At 43.9% G+C, this 14,842-nt stretch overlaps 1 protein-coding gene across 1 annotated transcript in view; it reads right to left on the minus strand.

Annotated features, from left to right (window-relative positions):
- Nucleotides 1–13,302, minus strand: part of OLFML1 (olfactomedin like 1) — a 29,077-nt gene extending 15,775 nt beyond the window's left edge. The window contains exons 1-2 of the mRNA XM_055423453.2: nt 12,777–13,302; nt 9,745–10,033 (exon numbers count right to left, since the gene is read on the minus strand). Coding sequence (XP_055279428.2) covers nt 9,745–10,033; nt 12,777–12,905 — 418 coding nt within the window. The 5' untranslated portion in view covers nt 12,906–13,302. The remainder of the gene's footprint in view (nt 1–9,744; nt 10,034–12,776) is intronic.
- Between the last annotated feature and the right edge of the window lie 1,540 nt (nt 13,303–14,842).

Below are 14,842 nucleotides of genomic sequence, written 5' to 3' on the forward strand. Positions count from 1 at the left end.
GGTGCGGGGTCAGGGTAAGGGAACTGTGAGCAGATAGGGAAACTGAGATGAATCTAGGGGGTGGTGCTTAGTCTTCAACATAGCAGGAACTCTTGAGTCACAGTTTCATCTTTTGAATAGAAGTCAGAATAGTGTCTACCTAGCTGAGTTGTCATGGGTATTGGACAACATACCAGACAAAAGAGGCTTAATGGAATCCCTGGTAAATAGTTGCTTCCACTTTCCAATAAACTGTTCCTCAGTGTCAGAAAATACTGAACCCTACTCTGTGCCAGGTACTGTGTTAGACTTGGGGAAAGAGCATGAACAGTGTAGAGATGCATGGAGTATACTTTAGTATACTATATGAAAGTAAGCTTTCAGAATAGCAGGTTCAACATAGCACAGAGAATCAGGTAGATGGGGATAGACAGTACTGGGACAAGACTAAGCTGAAAATGTTCAAAGCTGCTGTGTTCAAAACTTATGGTTACCAAAGGGGGAAGGGAGGGAGAGACAAATTAGGAATTTGAGATTTATAGACATGACAGTAATCTATGCATTAAATAAAAAGCAAGGACTTACTCTATAGCACAGGGAACTATATTCTATATCTTGTAATAACCTATAATGAAAAAGAATCTGAGAAAGAATATATACATATAACCAAATTTTTATATGTATAAAACTGAATCAATTTGCTGTACACCTGAAACACTGTGAATCACTTATACATCAATAAAAAAATAATTTTTTAAACAACTAAAAAAAAGGTGCTGTGTTCAATTGTTGGCTTGTTATCTACTTTTATAAAACAGTAAATACAATAAATACAGTATATACTATGTCCGTAGTTTTTATGTAATCAGCAGCTATTACTTTCAGAGAGAATAACAAAACAAATTATTTAAAGAAAGTTAGATTGGGGTCAGTTGTAAAGGACTTAATGTTATTTTATGGGGTTTGCTTTACCCTGCTGGTTGTAGTTGCCTTGAAAGATGATAAAGCAATGATAACACTGGTAGTGATACAAGATGAAATCCTGGAACAGGAAGATCAGTTAGGAGTCTTGTACAATAATCAGGACTAGAGATGATGAGAGAGTGGGGTTCAGTTCAGTTCAGTTCAGTTGCTCAGTTGTGTCCGACTCTTTGCAACCCCATGAATCACAGCACGCCAGGCCTCCCTGTCCATCACCAACTCCCGGAGTTCACTCAAACTCATGGCCATCGAGTCGGTGATGCCATCCAGCCATCTCATTCTGTCATCCCCTTCTCCTCCTGCCTCCAATCCCTCCCAGCATCAGTCTTTTCCAGTGAGTCAACTCATCGCATGAGGGGTAGAGGTAAAGAATAAAGTTGAGGGATATTCAGAAGAAAGAATCTATTACAGGATATGGTGACTTATCAGATGAGACCCAAAGGAACGCACCTGAGATTTCCACCACAGGATTATGTGGTGGGGCTCTTCTGTTAACTGAGCAAACAGTGGGGAAAGCAAAGGAATTTCATTGTCTAAAAATAAGTGAAAAAAAGGCAGGGAATTAAAAACCAAGCGTTAGAGGGAGAGGGGAATTAACCCTTCTTGGCCAGGATTTGAAAGAATGATTTAAAGCAATTTGTTTATGAGTCTGAATCATCAAATAATGACCAAGAGGTGTGACATGGTGTTCATGCACGTCCCACAATAATAAGGCCCCTGGGTGCAGGCATTTAGTCTCAGAGCAGAGGGCTTCTACCTGAGGACCTCTGTGACAGCCCTGGAGATGGCCTGCCTTGCTCCAGCCTCTTCCTCTTAAGAGCACCCAAACTCCCCTACTGTCAGTCCATTCTGAACACTGGGGCCAGAATGATCTTCCGAAAACACCTACCTGAGCCAGGACACTCCCATGCTTACATAGGAGTAAGCAAAACAGCACGGTGGGGACGGTTACAGCCTGTCTTTGTTTGAAGCCTCCTCTGGGATTAGCTCCTCACAGTTCACATGATTTATTCACGCAGTGCCCTGATTTCTGTATCTATAAAATGGGGACTAATTCTAATACTTACCACATAGGTTTGCTGTGAGAGTTACCTGTTGTAATCCAATAAGACTCTTTTAAATATTTAAAGATTACAAGGTACATCATGAGCACTCAATAACTATTAACAACTATTATTCATTGTATTTTCATCCTCCACAGCTAGAAGGTGAAGAGGCTCAGAACAAAGGAGTTTAACTTTTGTCTGTTTCTTTCATCTCCTCTCTACCACTTCCGCCAACACCAGACGTCTGCAGAACATTAAGCCTGATTAGGCCTATGTACCTCCCTACACTGGTCATTTGCTTGAAGTGCCCTCTACTCTCTTCTCCATTTAATTAGTTCTTTTCCAACATTAAAACTCAGCTTGAGACTTCTCTGGTGATCCAGTGGTTAAGAGTCTGCCTTGCAATGCAGGGGATGCAAGTTCAACCCCTGGTCAAGGAATTAAGAGCCCACATGCCACAGAGCAACTAAGCCCTTGCCCTGCGACTGCTGTGTCCACACACTAATGCCTGCCCCTGTGCTTCTGTGACACCCTCCATCAGAGCAGCCATCGCCCCATCTGTTATTCTGGGGTTTGTTTAGATGGTTTCCCTACTTGGCTGCAAGCCTCTTGAGGACAAGAATGTTATCCTAGTCAAAGTTCCATCTCAAATGCCTGGCATAATGCCAACATATCTCTGGGATTCAGTTAGACTTCTGTTGAGTGAATGAACATATGAATGAGCCAGACAGAGAATGAATGGGGAGGTTCACTCCACCTGGAGCCAACAGCCATCAGCTAAAACAACTTAAGGGGGGATTCCCTGGTGCTCTAGTGGCTAAGGCTCTACGCTTCCAACGTGAGATCAGACCCAGGTTCGATCCCTAGTCAGGGAACTAAGATCCCATGTGCTGCAAGTAAGAGTTTGCATGCCGACACTAAGAAACCTGCATGTCCCAACGAAGCCTGAAGATGCCATGTGCTGCAACTAAGACCTGGTGCAGCCAAATAAACAATAAATAAAGATTAAAAAACAAACAATTTTGGGACCTTCTTTTAATACCTGTGTGATGGTCCTAGAGGTGTCCTCATAGATCACAGGCCTTCCAGTTGGGTACACAAGAATTACACTGGCCTTTTTGAATGCAGCACAGTGACCTATGGGGCTCTCCAGTAGGCGGCACAGAATAAGCTGGACACACACTTTTGGTATTGCTGCCCTGTGAATGCAGCTTCTGTGTGTGTGTATGTGTGTGCACATACACACACACACAAACACAAGTACTCTCATACTCTCTTGCGCTAACACCTGTGTATACACCTTTGTGGGAGATATTCTTCTCTGTTACAATTGAAGAGCTATACATCTCTTAATGTTTTGTTCCATTCATCACAAACTAATCGACCTTGGGGGTTGGCTCACAAATACGTTTTATTTGGCGTCCAGTGGGATTTTTGTTTGTTTTGTTTGCTTTTACAGTTTTGAATGTGAGGCACTCAAATTCATACCACCTGAGTGGATCCCAGAGGCATGTGAATTTGCACCAATACACTTTCTTCTCTGAAACATGATCTAACAAAAGACATGAGTTATTTACTTCAATAGAGAGGGTTGCTGGAGGTTATTTGCAAGCACCCTTGCAAATAAAGGAGCTGGACTAAAACAGGAAATAAAATAATGCTATAATGACTTGTTTTGACTGCCTTGAGAATTTTTCTTTACAAGCTGTTTACAAGTTAAAAAGAGGTTAATACTATTCTGATTCACACAAGAATGCAGCCTGTGGAATCTGCCAAAGACTGTTAGTTAGATAAATTCTTAGTCTGGGCATCTCAGCCAGTGGTGCTTTGCCATAAGTTGCCAAGTGCAATGCAAAATTTCTTTTTTTACTTATAGCAATTATAGTACCAAAGACTTGGAGTGACTTTAAACTATAAGTTAAATTGTATTCAAGTAACTTTCACTCACTGCATTCTCAATTATGTGTTAGACAGAAAAAGAGAGAGAAAGAAAAAAAAAAGAAGAAAGAAAAACAGGAGAGTCTATGTGGGTTAGAGTTAAGATTCTAAGAATTTTACCTTACTCCTCAACATCCCTGGAATTGTGGGCCTCACATGAACATCAGTTGAGGATTACTTCTAAATAAAGGCTAAAGACTGGAGGACACCTCTAAAAAAAAAAAATGGCTTAATTACAGAGCAACTCCACCTTATTTATTATCCCTAGCATCCGATTTAGACTCATGGTTGAAATTTCTTAGGAAATCTCCTAAGACACAACATTGAACTTTCCAACATTTCCAAAGTTATGATATCCTATCTTTCTAAGTTTTTCAAAGACACTCTCTGAGATGGCGCGTATGTATGAATGAAACTCTTACTGTGACCTTTAGTGACCCTCCCTAGACCATAATCCCGTATTTGGCTACACAAAGGTTCTGACTTGAGTCTTAAGAATTCCCGTGGAAGTTCCAGAGTTGGCACAGTTCCCATGGCCAAAGTTAGAAGACAGGAAGATGGGAGCCTTGTGGGAAGAAGGTGGGTAGAGGAAACAGAACCAGCTGGGATGCACAGAATTCTAAGATTCCCACCGCCACGGTCATGCCCTACAAACTTCCTCCCCTTGAGTGAGGCCAGCCCCTGTGAATATGATGGTTCTGCTTGACTAGGTTACATGACAAGACAAAACTAAGGAAATTCTGTTGCTGTAATTAAGGTCCCAGGGACTTCCCTGGTGGTGCTGTGGTTAAGAATCTGCCTTTCATTGCAGGGGATGTGGATTTGATTCCTAGTCAGAGAACTAAAATCCCACATGTCTCAGGGCAGCCATGCCTGCACGCTGCAACTAGAGAACCAGTGTGCCACAAACTGCAGAGCTCAGGCACTGCAACTCCTGAGCCCACATGCTCTAGAGCCCATGTTCCACATCAGAAGCCTATGCGCTGCAACTGGAGAAAAAGCCCAGGTGCCACAATGAAGACTCAGAGCAGCCAAAAAATATTAAAGGTTCTAAATCAGTTGACTTTGAGTTAATCAAAAGGAAGATGATTATAGGTGGGCTTGACCTAAATCAGATGAAAAACAGGGACTGAACACTTCCCAAAGAGAAGCACTCTCCTCCCGGCCTTGAAGAAGCAACCACCACATTGTGGGCTGCCTGTGGAGAGGCGTGGCTTATCGAAGCTGAGGGCCTTCATTCTACAACCACAGGAAGGTAAATTCTGTCAACATCAATGAGCTTGGAAGAGGGACCCGAGCTCAAGGTGAGGATGTAGCCCAGGTAACACCTTGACTGTACCCTCGAGAGACTGTTGAACGAAATGTCCAGATAAGCTGTACATGGACTCCTGAATCCACAGAAACTCTAAGATAGTAAACGTATACTATTTTAAACTGCTAAAGTTGTGGTAATTTGTTACACAGTATTAGCATAAAATAACTAACATAGGCAAAACTAATAAGAGAAATGGCCCAAGCAACAGGGGAGGGGACAATATATAGAACACAAACAGTGCATGGAAGGGGAATACAGTGGCACCCCAAAGTCCATCCCTGGGCACAGAACCTCTGCAAACAACAGGTCAGAGCACTAACCACACAGTTGTGATTGTTTACATCTTTCCCTAAACCAAGCTCTGAGGGGAGTCGCTATCAGCATCTCTTCTATAGACAGTTTTTTACAGACTTCCCCTCAGCAGGTCCTGACCCTGGATCTGTGAGTACAGGAATGAAGACGTTAGGTATGTTCACAGTCTGGTGAGGTGTCAAATACACACAGACGTGTGTAGCTGAGTGTTAGCTGCCTCAGAAGACTGAATGAGGTGCTCTGGGAGCACTAGGGGCCAACCCGTCTGCTGGGGGCCCCAGAAATGTTCATGGAGAATCCACAGCAATTTTGAGTCATAAAGGGTGGGCAGAAAAATTATATATATTATGTATATAATTATTATATATGTTAGGGTGGCTTCCCCACCAGGGCTTCCCTGGGGGCTCAGACAGTAAAGGATCTGCCAGCACTGCAGGAAACTCAGGTACGATCCCTGGGTCGAGGAGACACCCTGGAGAAGGGAATGGCCACCCTATATATATATGTACAAAAATTGCTACTGCATGTGGGTGAGTTATGGGGGAAGAAGGGGGACATCAGCTCGGGCCACTTTGTGATGGGCTTTCCCCATCTCAAATGCTAAAATTTGAGTGGATTTTTTTGTTGCCGTTGATAATTGATGACAGACAACAAAAACAGTCTATGCTGAGGAGTGAGAGCATCTGTGTGTGCTGTGGGAAGATGTACGTAACAGCAGACGGCAGCAGGAGGTAAGACCAGAGGCAAGAGAAGTGGTAAGAAAGCCAGCGCAGGATGCAGGTGTGTTCCCACTTGCTCCTTTGTCCCTGCTATGAGCACAGGGCCCACCCAAGGGTAGGGGGCCAAAAGTACTTATTGAATCATAAACCAACAGATCATCAAAAGAGGGCTCCCAAGGCAACGGGCATGGAAGTAGCAATCCCTAAAAAGTTGAAAGAGTTTTCACTCACCATGGAGCTGGGAGAGGGAATATTTTAGGCATCCAGGGTGTGAGGGATGAGGCAGAGGACGAGGGTTGTAAAAACAGAAAGACCAGACTCAAGACCTCTGTTGAGCTCCAGCTGGAGTAGAAAGGGGCCACCTCAAGGCCTGAGGGGTTTAGGTGTCTCAGGGATACAATCCAGCACCAAGGTTCAGGCTTGGGGACCTCCCTGACCCTCAGCATGAAAGTTTAGGCACATTCTATCTCAGGCTACATTAACAGCAAATCTTCCCTCTTGGTTAGCTTTTTAGGGAGATGTTCATTTTCCACTGGCTCATCCTTATCCTTTTGCCTAAGAGCGAGGTGATATACACACACACACACATACACACATATGTATATATACACATACATATAGGACACAAATGGTAAGGACCTAACAGAAGCAGAAGATATTCAGAAGAGGTGGCAAGAATACACAGAAGAACTATACAAAAAAGGTCTTTATGACCCAGATATAATCATGATGGTGTGATCACTCACCTAGAGCCAGACACCCTGGAATGTGAAGTCAAGTGGGCCTTAGGATGCATCACTACGAACAAAGCTAATGGAGGTGATGGAATTCCAGTTGAGCTATTTCAAATCCTACAAGATGATGCTGTGAAAGTGCTGCACTCAATATGCCAGCAAGTTTGTAAAACTCAGCAGTGGCCACAGGATTGGAAAAGGTCAGTTTTCATTTGAATCCCAAAGAAAGGCAATGCCAAAGAATGCCCAAACTACCACACAATTGCATTCATCTCACATGCTAGTAAAATAATGCTCAAAATTCTCCAAGCCAGGCTTCAACAGTACGTGAACCGTGAACTTCCTGATATTCAAGCTGGTTTTAGAAAAGGCAGAGGAACAAGAGATCAAATTGCCAACATCCACTGGATGATCAAAAAAGCAAGAGAGTTCCAGAAAAACATCTACTTCTGCTTTACTGACTATGCCAAAGCCTTTGACTGTGTGGATCACAATAAACTGTGGAAAATTTTGAAAGAGATGGAAATACCAGACCACCTGACCTGCTTCTTGAGAAATCTGTATGCAGATCAGGAGTCAACAGTTAGAATTGGTTGGTTCTAACCAACCAGTACAACAGACTGGTTCCAAATCAGGAAAGGAGTACGTCAAGGCTGTATATTGTGACCATGCTTATTTAACTTATATGCAGAGTACATCATGAGAAACACTAAGCTGGATGATGCACAAGCTGAAATCAAGATTGCTGAAAGATATCAATAACCTCAGATATGCAGATGACACCCTCCTTATGGCAGAAATCGAAGAACTAAAGAGCCTCTTGATCAAAGTGAAAGAGGACAGTGAAAAAGTTGCTTAAAGCTCAACATTCAGAAAACTAAGATCATGGAATCTGGTCCCATCACTTCATGGCAAATAGATGGGGAAACAGTGGAAACAGTGACAGACTTTGTTTTGGGGGGGCTCCAAAAATCACTGTAGATGGTGACTGCAGCCATGAAATTAAAAGACACTTACTCCTTGGAAGGAAAGTTATGACCAACCTAGACAGCATATTAAAAAGCAGAGACATTACTTTGCCAACAAAGGTCCATCTAGTCAAGGCTATGGTTTTTCCAGTAGTCATGTATGGATGTGAGAGTTGGACTAAAGAAAGCTGTGTGCTGAAGAATTGATGCTTTTAAACTATGGTGTTGGAGAAGACTCTTGAGAGTCCCTTGGACTGTAAGGAGATCCACTCGGTCCATCCTAAAGGAAATCAGTCCTGAATATTCATTGGAAGGACTGATGCTGAATCTGAAACTCCAATACTTTGGTTTGACCACCTGATGCAAAGAGAAGACCCTGATGCTGGGATAGATTGAAGGTGGGAGAAGGGGACGACAGAGGATGAGATGGCTGGATGGCATCACTGAATTGATGGACATGAGTTTGAGTAAACTCCGGGAGTTGGTGATGGACAGGGAGGCCTGGCGTGCTGCAGTCCAAGGGGTCACAAAGAGTTAGACATGACTGAGCGACTGAACTGAACTGAACATACAGCTGATTCTCTCATGTACAGTAGAAACTAAGGCAACATTGTAAAGCAATTGTCTGCCAATAATAAAATTAAAAAAAAAAAAGATCTTAAACACCCCTCAAAAATCGTTCAGTGGTTCTCAATAGTTTCTTTAGTCAAGTTCAACCCTCTGAACTTAGCAAGCAAAGTCTTTCACTATCTGGGTGCTACTGGACCCTTCAGCCTTGCTCCCTGCACCTTCTTGCCCCACACAGCTTCCACTCGGCCATCACTGCAGATCTACGTGTGGAAGTGCTACTTGCTTTTGATCTGTCGCCACCCTCACTTGATGTGGCCTCTGCTCATCCTTCTTGAACTACTATGTTCAAAACTCAGATCAGAAGTCACCTCATTTTGGAAGACCTTTCTTATAAATGACCGATGGAGCTTTTACAAGGATTACATGGAAAAGATACATGAAACCCTTGGCCTAAAGATGGCATTCAGCTGCTTATATCTTGTTTACCTGATGGAATTTTCTCATATTTGGGGCAGGAATAATTGGCACATAAAGTTTTCCTATTTTCAATGAAACCATCTCAGAATACAGCCTCTGAGGCAGGGACTTGACTCCCTCATTGTTTTTAATGAGATGGACTCGCACAGGAAATTTTCCTTCTCATTTATGTTTTTGTTGCCTGATACTTGTTGTTATCATTTGAGCTCCTAATCCTTATTCTTAATGGCCTCGAAGTGATTCTGATGGATCCTAAGATTGGAGACAAATATCTTGAATATATCACCATCCCAAGAGCACAAACAATAACAATTCACAGTAGTCCTTGACCCTGAGGATTGGCTGTTGCCATTTCCAATTTTATATTGTTTCTTGGCACACTCCTACTCCCAGGGCACTGAAAGAATCCTGCCACTCTCCATGGAGGGATGGGACCACACACCTCTACCAAATCAAGCCCTTCCTGGGTTGACTTCTGACACCATCACCCTGATCTTCTATGGGGGTTTCAGGAACTCTCTGGAAAAGGGATAGCCGCTTTCTGAGAATACATTTTCCTTTGGATACCTGTTCTTTGATAAGATTTCTCTCCCAGCACATGCCCACAGGAGCACACATCCAGTTCCTACTTGGTCAGTCTCCCTGCCTGTGTGAGGTCTGTGTTCTGAAGTCCCCAGAGGGGTGGTAACGATGCAGTTCTCTTACTTGCGTTTAGCAGCGTCCGGATCCTCTCCTCTTCCTCAGCTTCTTGGACTAGCTTTTCCGCCAGCGTCTTGTCCTCTGACTCTACACACATGTCAGCTTCCCGCAGGTACTCCAGGTAGTCGATCTCCCGCTGGGCGCGCTCCACTCTCAGCGCCAGGTTGTGGACCGCACTCTTGTACTCACTCGTGTAGGTCTGACATCGTCCCAGCATAACGGATATGTTTTTCGAGAACTCTTGGAAATCTTGAATGTATGCTCTTGTTGCTTGGGTACATTTCTGCAGTCCTTGCTTCAGCCAGAAAATAAATTCTCAAATTATTTCCAGTTATTTAAATTGCCCAAGTAATGTCAATAGCTCTCATTCATAGAAATAGACTTTTAAAATACAAACAGCTAAAAGGGGGTGAAATTTTAAAAAAATCACCCATAATTCCTTAACTCAAAGAACTATTGACACTTTAGTGTACAAATCTTTAGGTTTTCCTATGCATTTAGTCATACACATATAAACATATATTAACATGATTTTGCTACATGTGTGTTTTATAACATTTTTAATTTGCTGATATATTGTGAACATATTTCAAAACCAATTAATATATATTTATACCATAATTTTAACAACACAATTCCATTGAATTGATATCCCATTATCTATTCCATTCTAATGAATATTTGGGCTCCCCGCTGGCTCAGACGGTAAAGAATCTGCCTGCAATGTGGGAGACCCGGGTTTGATCCCTGGGATGGGAAGATACCCTAGGGAAGGAAATGGCAACCCACTCTAGTATTCTTGCCTGGAGGATCCCATGGACAGAGGAGCCCGGTGAGCTATGGTCCATGGGGTTGCAAAGAGTCAGACATGACTGGGCGACTGACATATACAGAAACATAATGGACATTTACATAGTTTTCAATGATCCACTACTCAAACAATGGTGAAGAAAATCTTTGTCTTTACATTATTTATACTTCTCTGATTATTTTCTGAGGATACATTTCCAGATGTAAGCTCCACCCCCAGCACCTGCTCAGCACCTGGCACATAGTCACACTTAATATGAACTTACTGAATAAAAGAATAGGTTAAAGGGTCTTCCCTGGTGGCCCAGTGGTTAGGAGTCTGCCTGCCATTGCAGGGACACAGGTTCAATCCTTGGTCTAGGAAGATTCCACATGCAATGGAGCAACTACGCCCGTATGCCACAACTACTGAGCCTGTGCGCTAGAGCCCTGGAGCCGCAACTACTGAGCCCACATGCTGCAAGTACTGAGGTTTGCTCACCGTGAGTCTGTGCTCTACAAGAGAAGCCACCACAATGAGAAGCCTGAGCATGGCAATGAAGAGTAATCCCCGCTAGCTCCAACTAGAGAAAAGCTGTGCAAAGCAACAAAGATCCAGAACAGCCAAAAATAAATAATTTTTTAAAAATATTTTTTAAAAAGGAATAAATGAATGAAGGATGGAAATGGGATGGGTTTCTGGGTCAGGATGTATACTTAAAGACCATCTGGTGGTTTACCAAAATGCTCTCCACAAAAGCTGTAAAAATATATACTTCGAACAGCAGGATGTAAGACTATTCAAGAAGAATGAAAGAGATTAAGAGACAGGTGTGGGGAGAGACGGTGTGTGAGGGGGAGGGAGAGAGACAGAGAGGATGAGAGGGAGAGAGAGGAGGGAGAAGCTGTCTAAACCCATCCGCTCTTATTCTTACCCCACTCCCACCCCACACAAACCCCTGGAGGTGGGGTCGCACCACTTTGCACGTGTTTGCCTTGGCCAACAGTGGAGCCACCTGGGACTTGGCTTCCTACAAAGGTCACCACAGTCAGGGTGGGAAGACCTACATAAATCATACCCTCTTCTCTTCAGTCCACCTTCATAGCTATGAAAGTATCCATCTGTACTCAATACCCTTGTCTGCAGGCAGACTCAAATCTTGTGGAAAGCTTGCAGGGATGAGACTGGCACTGAACCCCAAGGCAGGTCTGTGGTAAATGAAGAGGGACCACCATTGAGCATAATTCTAACACACGTAAGAAAGCGAGACTGGGAAGGTCTCTGAGGAGAGAACCAGTGAGGCAGCAGCAAGAGGCCATTGGCCTGGGAACACTCCATCTGTGGCTCCCAGGCCTCAGGTCACCGAGCCTCAGAAACCCAGTGCAGCCTGCTCTGAGGAAGTGTTCTACCCTGACTGTAACCAAATAGTTTGGACTTAAAGAGTCTTCAGGAAAATATAGAAAATAAATATCAGAGATAAGTGTGTCTTTCCGAGAAGGGAAATAATTTATCAAAATTTAACTTGTACAAAAGCAAGGCGGGACATATGAAATAGCTGATGTCAATGCCAGGCTGTGTCAAAGGTTAGGACACAGGATTACATTTGCCCCAGAGAGTCTGTCCCTGCTGCAAAAATGTTGGGTTTTGCAAATTTTAATGAAGTGGCAGCTACAACGCTTGGGAAAAAGACCCCAAAACTTCCTCTCTGTTTAACACTGCTGAAACCTGCTCATTTCTAAAACCAAATCCAGTTCAGCAAAAGAAGCATGAGCTTCTCAGTAAGCCAATATCATGACTATTTACAGCGACCTAAAGTCTCACCATTAAAAGACACAAAGAAAACTAAAATGTGCTATCCTCCTGATATAGTAAAACATGAAGAAAACATGACCACAATGTTTAAATTTCCTATTTTAAAAACTGAGCAACTGAATAATATTTTAGACATTTACCACCATGCCAGGCAATGTTCTAAGTAGGTATTAATTTATTAAATCTTCTGAATATTAGTAAGAGGTAAATTCTATTAATGGCCCCATTTTACAGATGAGAAAAACTGCCAGATCAGACAACAGAGGAAAGCCCTGCTCAAGAAACCACTAGACAATGAAAAATATTCAGTGTACCCTTAGCAATCTTATCATTCACTATCTGGAAAAACACATCCCAGTAGGTAGGGAAGTGTGGGTAAGATAAAGTGGCTTCTGGGAGGCAGGTTCCCTGGGTCAGGGGCATGGATGCCACCTACCTCCAAGACTTGAAAGCGCTGATAGATATAGTGCACCATGGCCGGGTCCTGGGCGTGTTGCGGTGGGGGCAGGAAGGCCATGAAGACCAGAGCCCTGAAAATACAAGCTCTCCTAAGAGCCAGCATCATCCTGCAAACCACCCAGGACGGGAATCTCTTCTGCTGCTGCTTCTCAAAGAAGACTCAAGGGTCCGGGTGGTGGTCTCCTGCTTTCTAGCCGCTGCTGAGAAAATCCTCCAAAAACAGCCGGACAGCAAAGTCTGCTAGCTACTCCCTCTGATGCGTGATCTCACTTTGCAAACTGGTGATCAAGTCCAGCTGTTGGCAAGTCCGTCCCCGGAGGCCTTGCAGGCCAACTTGGGGTAGAGAGTTCCCTGGGTCCAGCATCTGCTGCCAACACCTTTGACACTTGGGGACCCTCTGCAGATAGTGGCTGCCCCCTCTTCAGGCATGGGGGAGTGTGCATGAGGTGGGGAGTGGGGCTGGGAGGATTTCTCCCCTCGCCCCTGCTCTTTCCTTTTTACTTTTGCTTTCCTCCTCCCTAGAGAACTCTGCAGTCCAATCACAGCCCTGACCCCATACACACCACCCCCAGCTTGTCAGAGCTGGACTCTCCTTGTACTTTCTGGCCAAAATTCCCGAGATCCTTTTCCCAGAAATCCTGTTGGGAGACCCCACCCCGCCTCCAGACTCTTTTTGCATTCCTGCAGCTCTTAAAGGCACAGCAAGGGGAAAAAATGAAAGCTCTCTCACACTTCTGTCTTCGAGCAGGCAGGGCACAGGCCCCATTGCCCCTTGGGGAAGACAGCTACAATGGGCCACAGGCCTAGCCACCCAGGGAGATAGCTGAGGAATCTGAAATTCAAGCTCAGAAAAGTTTCATTAAGAAGCAAATAATTACTGATACAGGGGCAGTTTCAGAGCCAAACCATCAGGAATGGAACTCCTTAGTGAGGAGGTCCTTGAGTTTTTTCACTCTCCAGTAGCAGAATTCCCTTCACTGGAAGAAACAGGGCAGTCATACAAAGGACTCAACTCATATCCTTAGTGCAAAGTGGTAAGATCTTCCGAATTTTTTGCCTTTTCTGTCCAGGCCTACTTATTTTAACCTCTCCTCTGTGGTTGGGTCCAGGATACTCATGGTTCTTTCTCAATCACCAACCAAAGAGGAGAAGGTTGGGGCATCTATGAGAAGTGAAAAGAACTCTGACCAGGAGACAGAAGACCTGGGTTTGTACTTGATCCCTGCAAGAGTGGCCCCTGCATGTCCTTGTTCCCATGAGTTGTTCCTCTACCTCTCTTTCAAGAGACTTTAGCCCCTAACTGTCCCTCCTCACCCTCTTGGTATCATCACAGACAATGGTTCCTCATCCTTAAGGACACCCCTATTTCTAAGAACTATCTTTGACAGCATTCAGGCCCCTATATCTACGGATGTAAGTGTACTGTCACGTCATATAAGGGATGTGAGTACTGTGGGATTTTGGTTTCTTTGGGATGCAGGGAGAGGAATGGGCTGGTCCTAGAACAAATTCTCTGTGAACATCAAGAGGCAAAGAAATTCTCTGACATAGGTGAAATTCTGCTGACCCTTCCTCTTAAATTCTCACTAAAAATACTGCCCTGCTCAGCCTCTTTCTCCAAGAAGGCTCTTTCGGAAACCTCTCATGCCTGTCTTTTTAAAATAAAGTCTTAGGCCAACAGTGCTCTGGTTGATTTTCTTGATGAATGCCTCAACTCCTAACTGTGAGATAGTGAACTAAGATAGATAAGATCCAGTGGAAGTGAAACACAATTTTTAGGAGGCGGCATTTTCTTGGGGTACACTTTTTCTTGGTTTTCTATAGGGTGCTTACATTAGTTTTACAATGAAATATGCATTCACTACTAGGGGCTTTCCAGATGGCACAGTGGTAAAGGATCTGCCTGCCAATGCAGGAAATGAAAGAGATGCGGGTTCGATCCCTGGTTGGGAGGATCTCCTGGAGTAGGAAACGGCAGCTCACTCCAGTAATTTTGCCTGGGAAATTCTATGGATGGAGGAGCCTGATGGGCTACAGTCCATG

This window comes from Moschus berezovskii, chromosome 14, assembly GCF_049115385.1.
Source record: "Moschus berezovskii isolate FMDL1 chromosome 14, NW_MosBer_1.0, whole genome shotgun sequence".
Lineage (NCBI taxonomy): Eukaryota > Metazoa > Chordata > Mammalia > Artiodactyla > Moschidae > Moschus > Moschus berezovskii.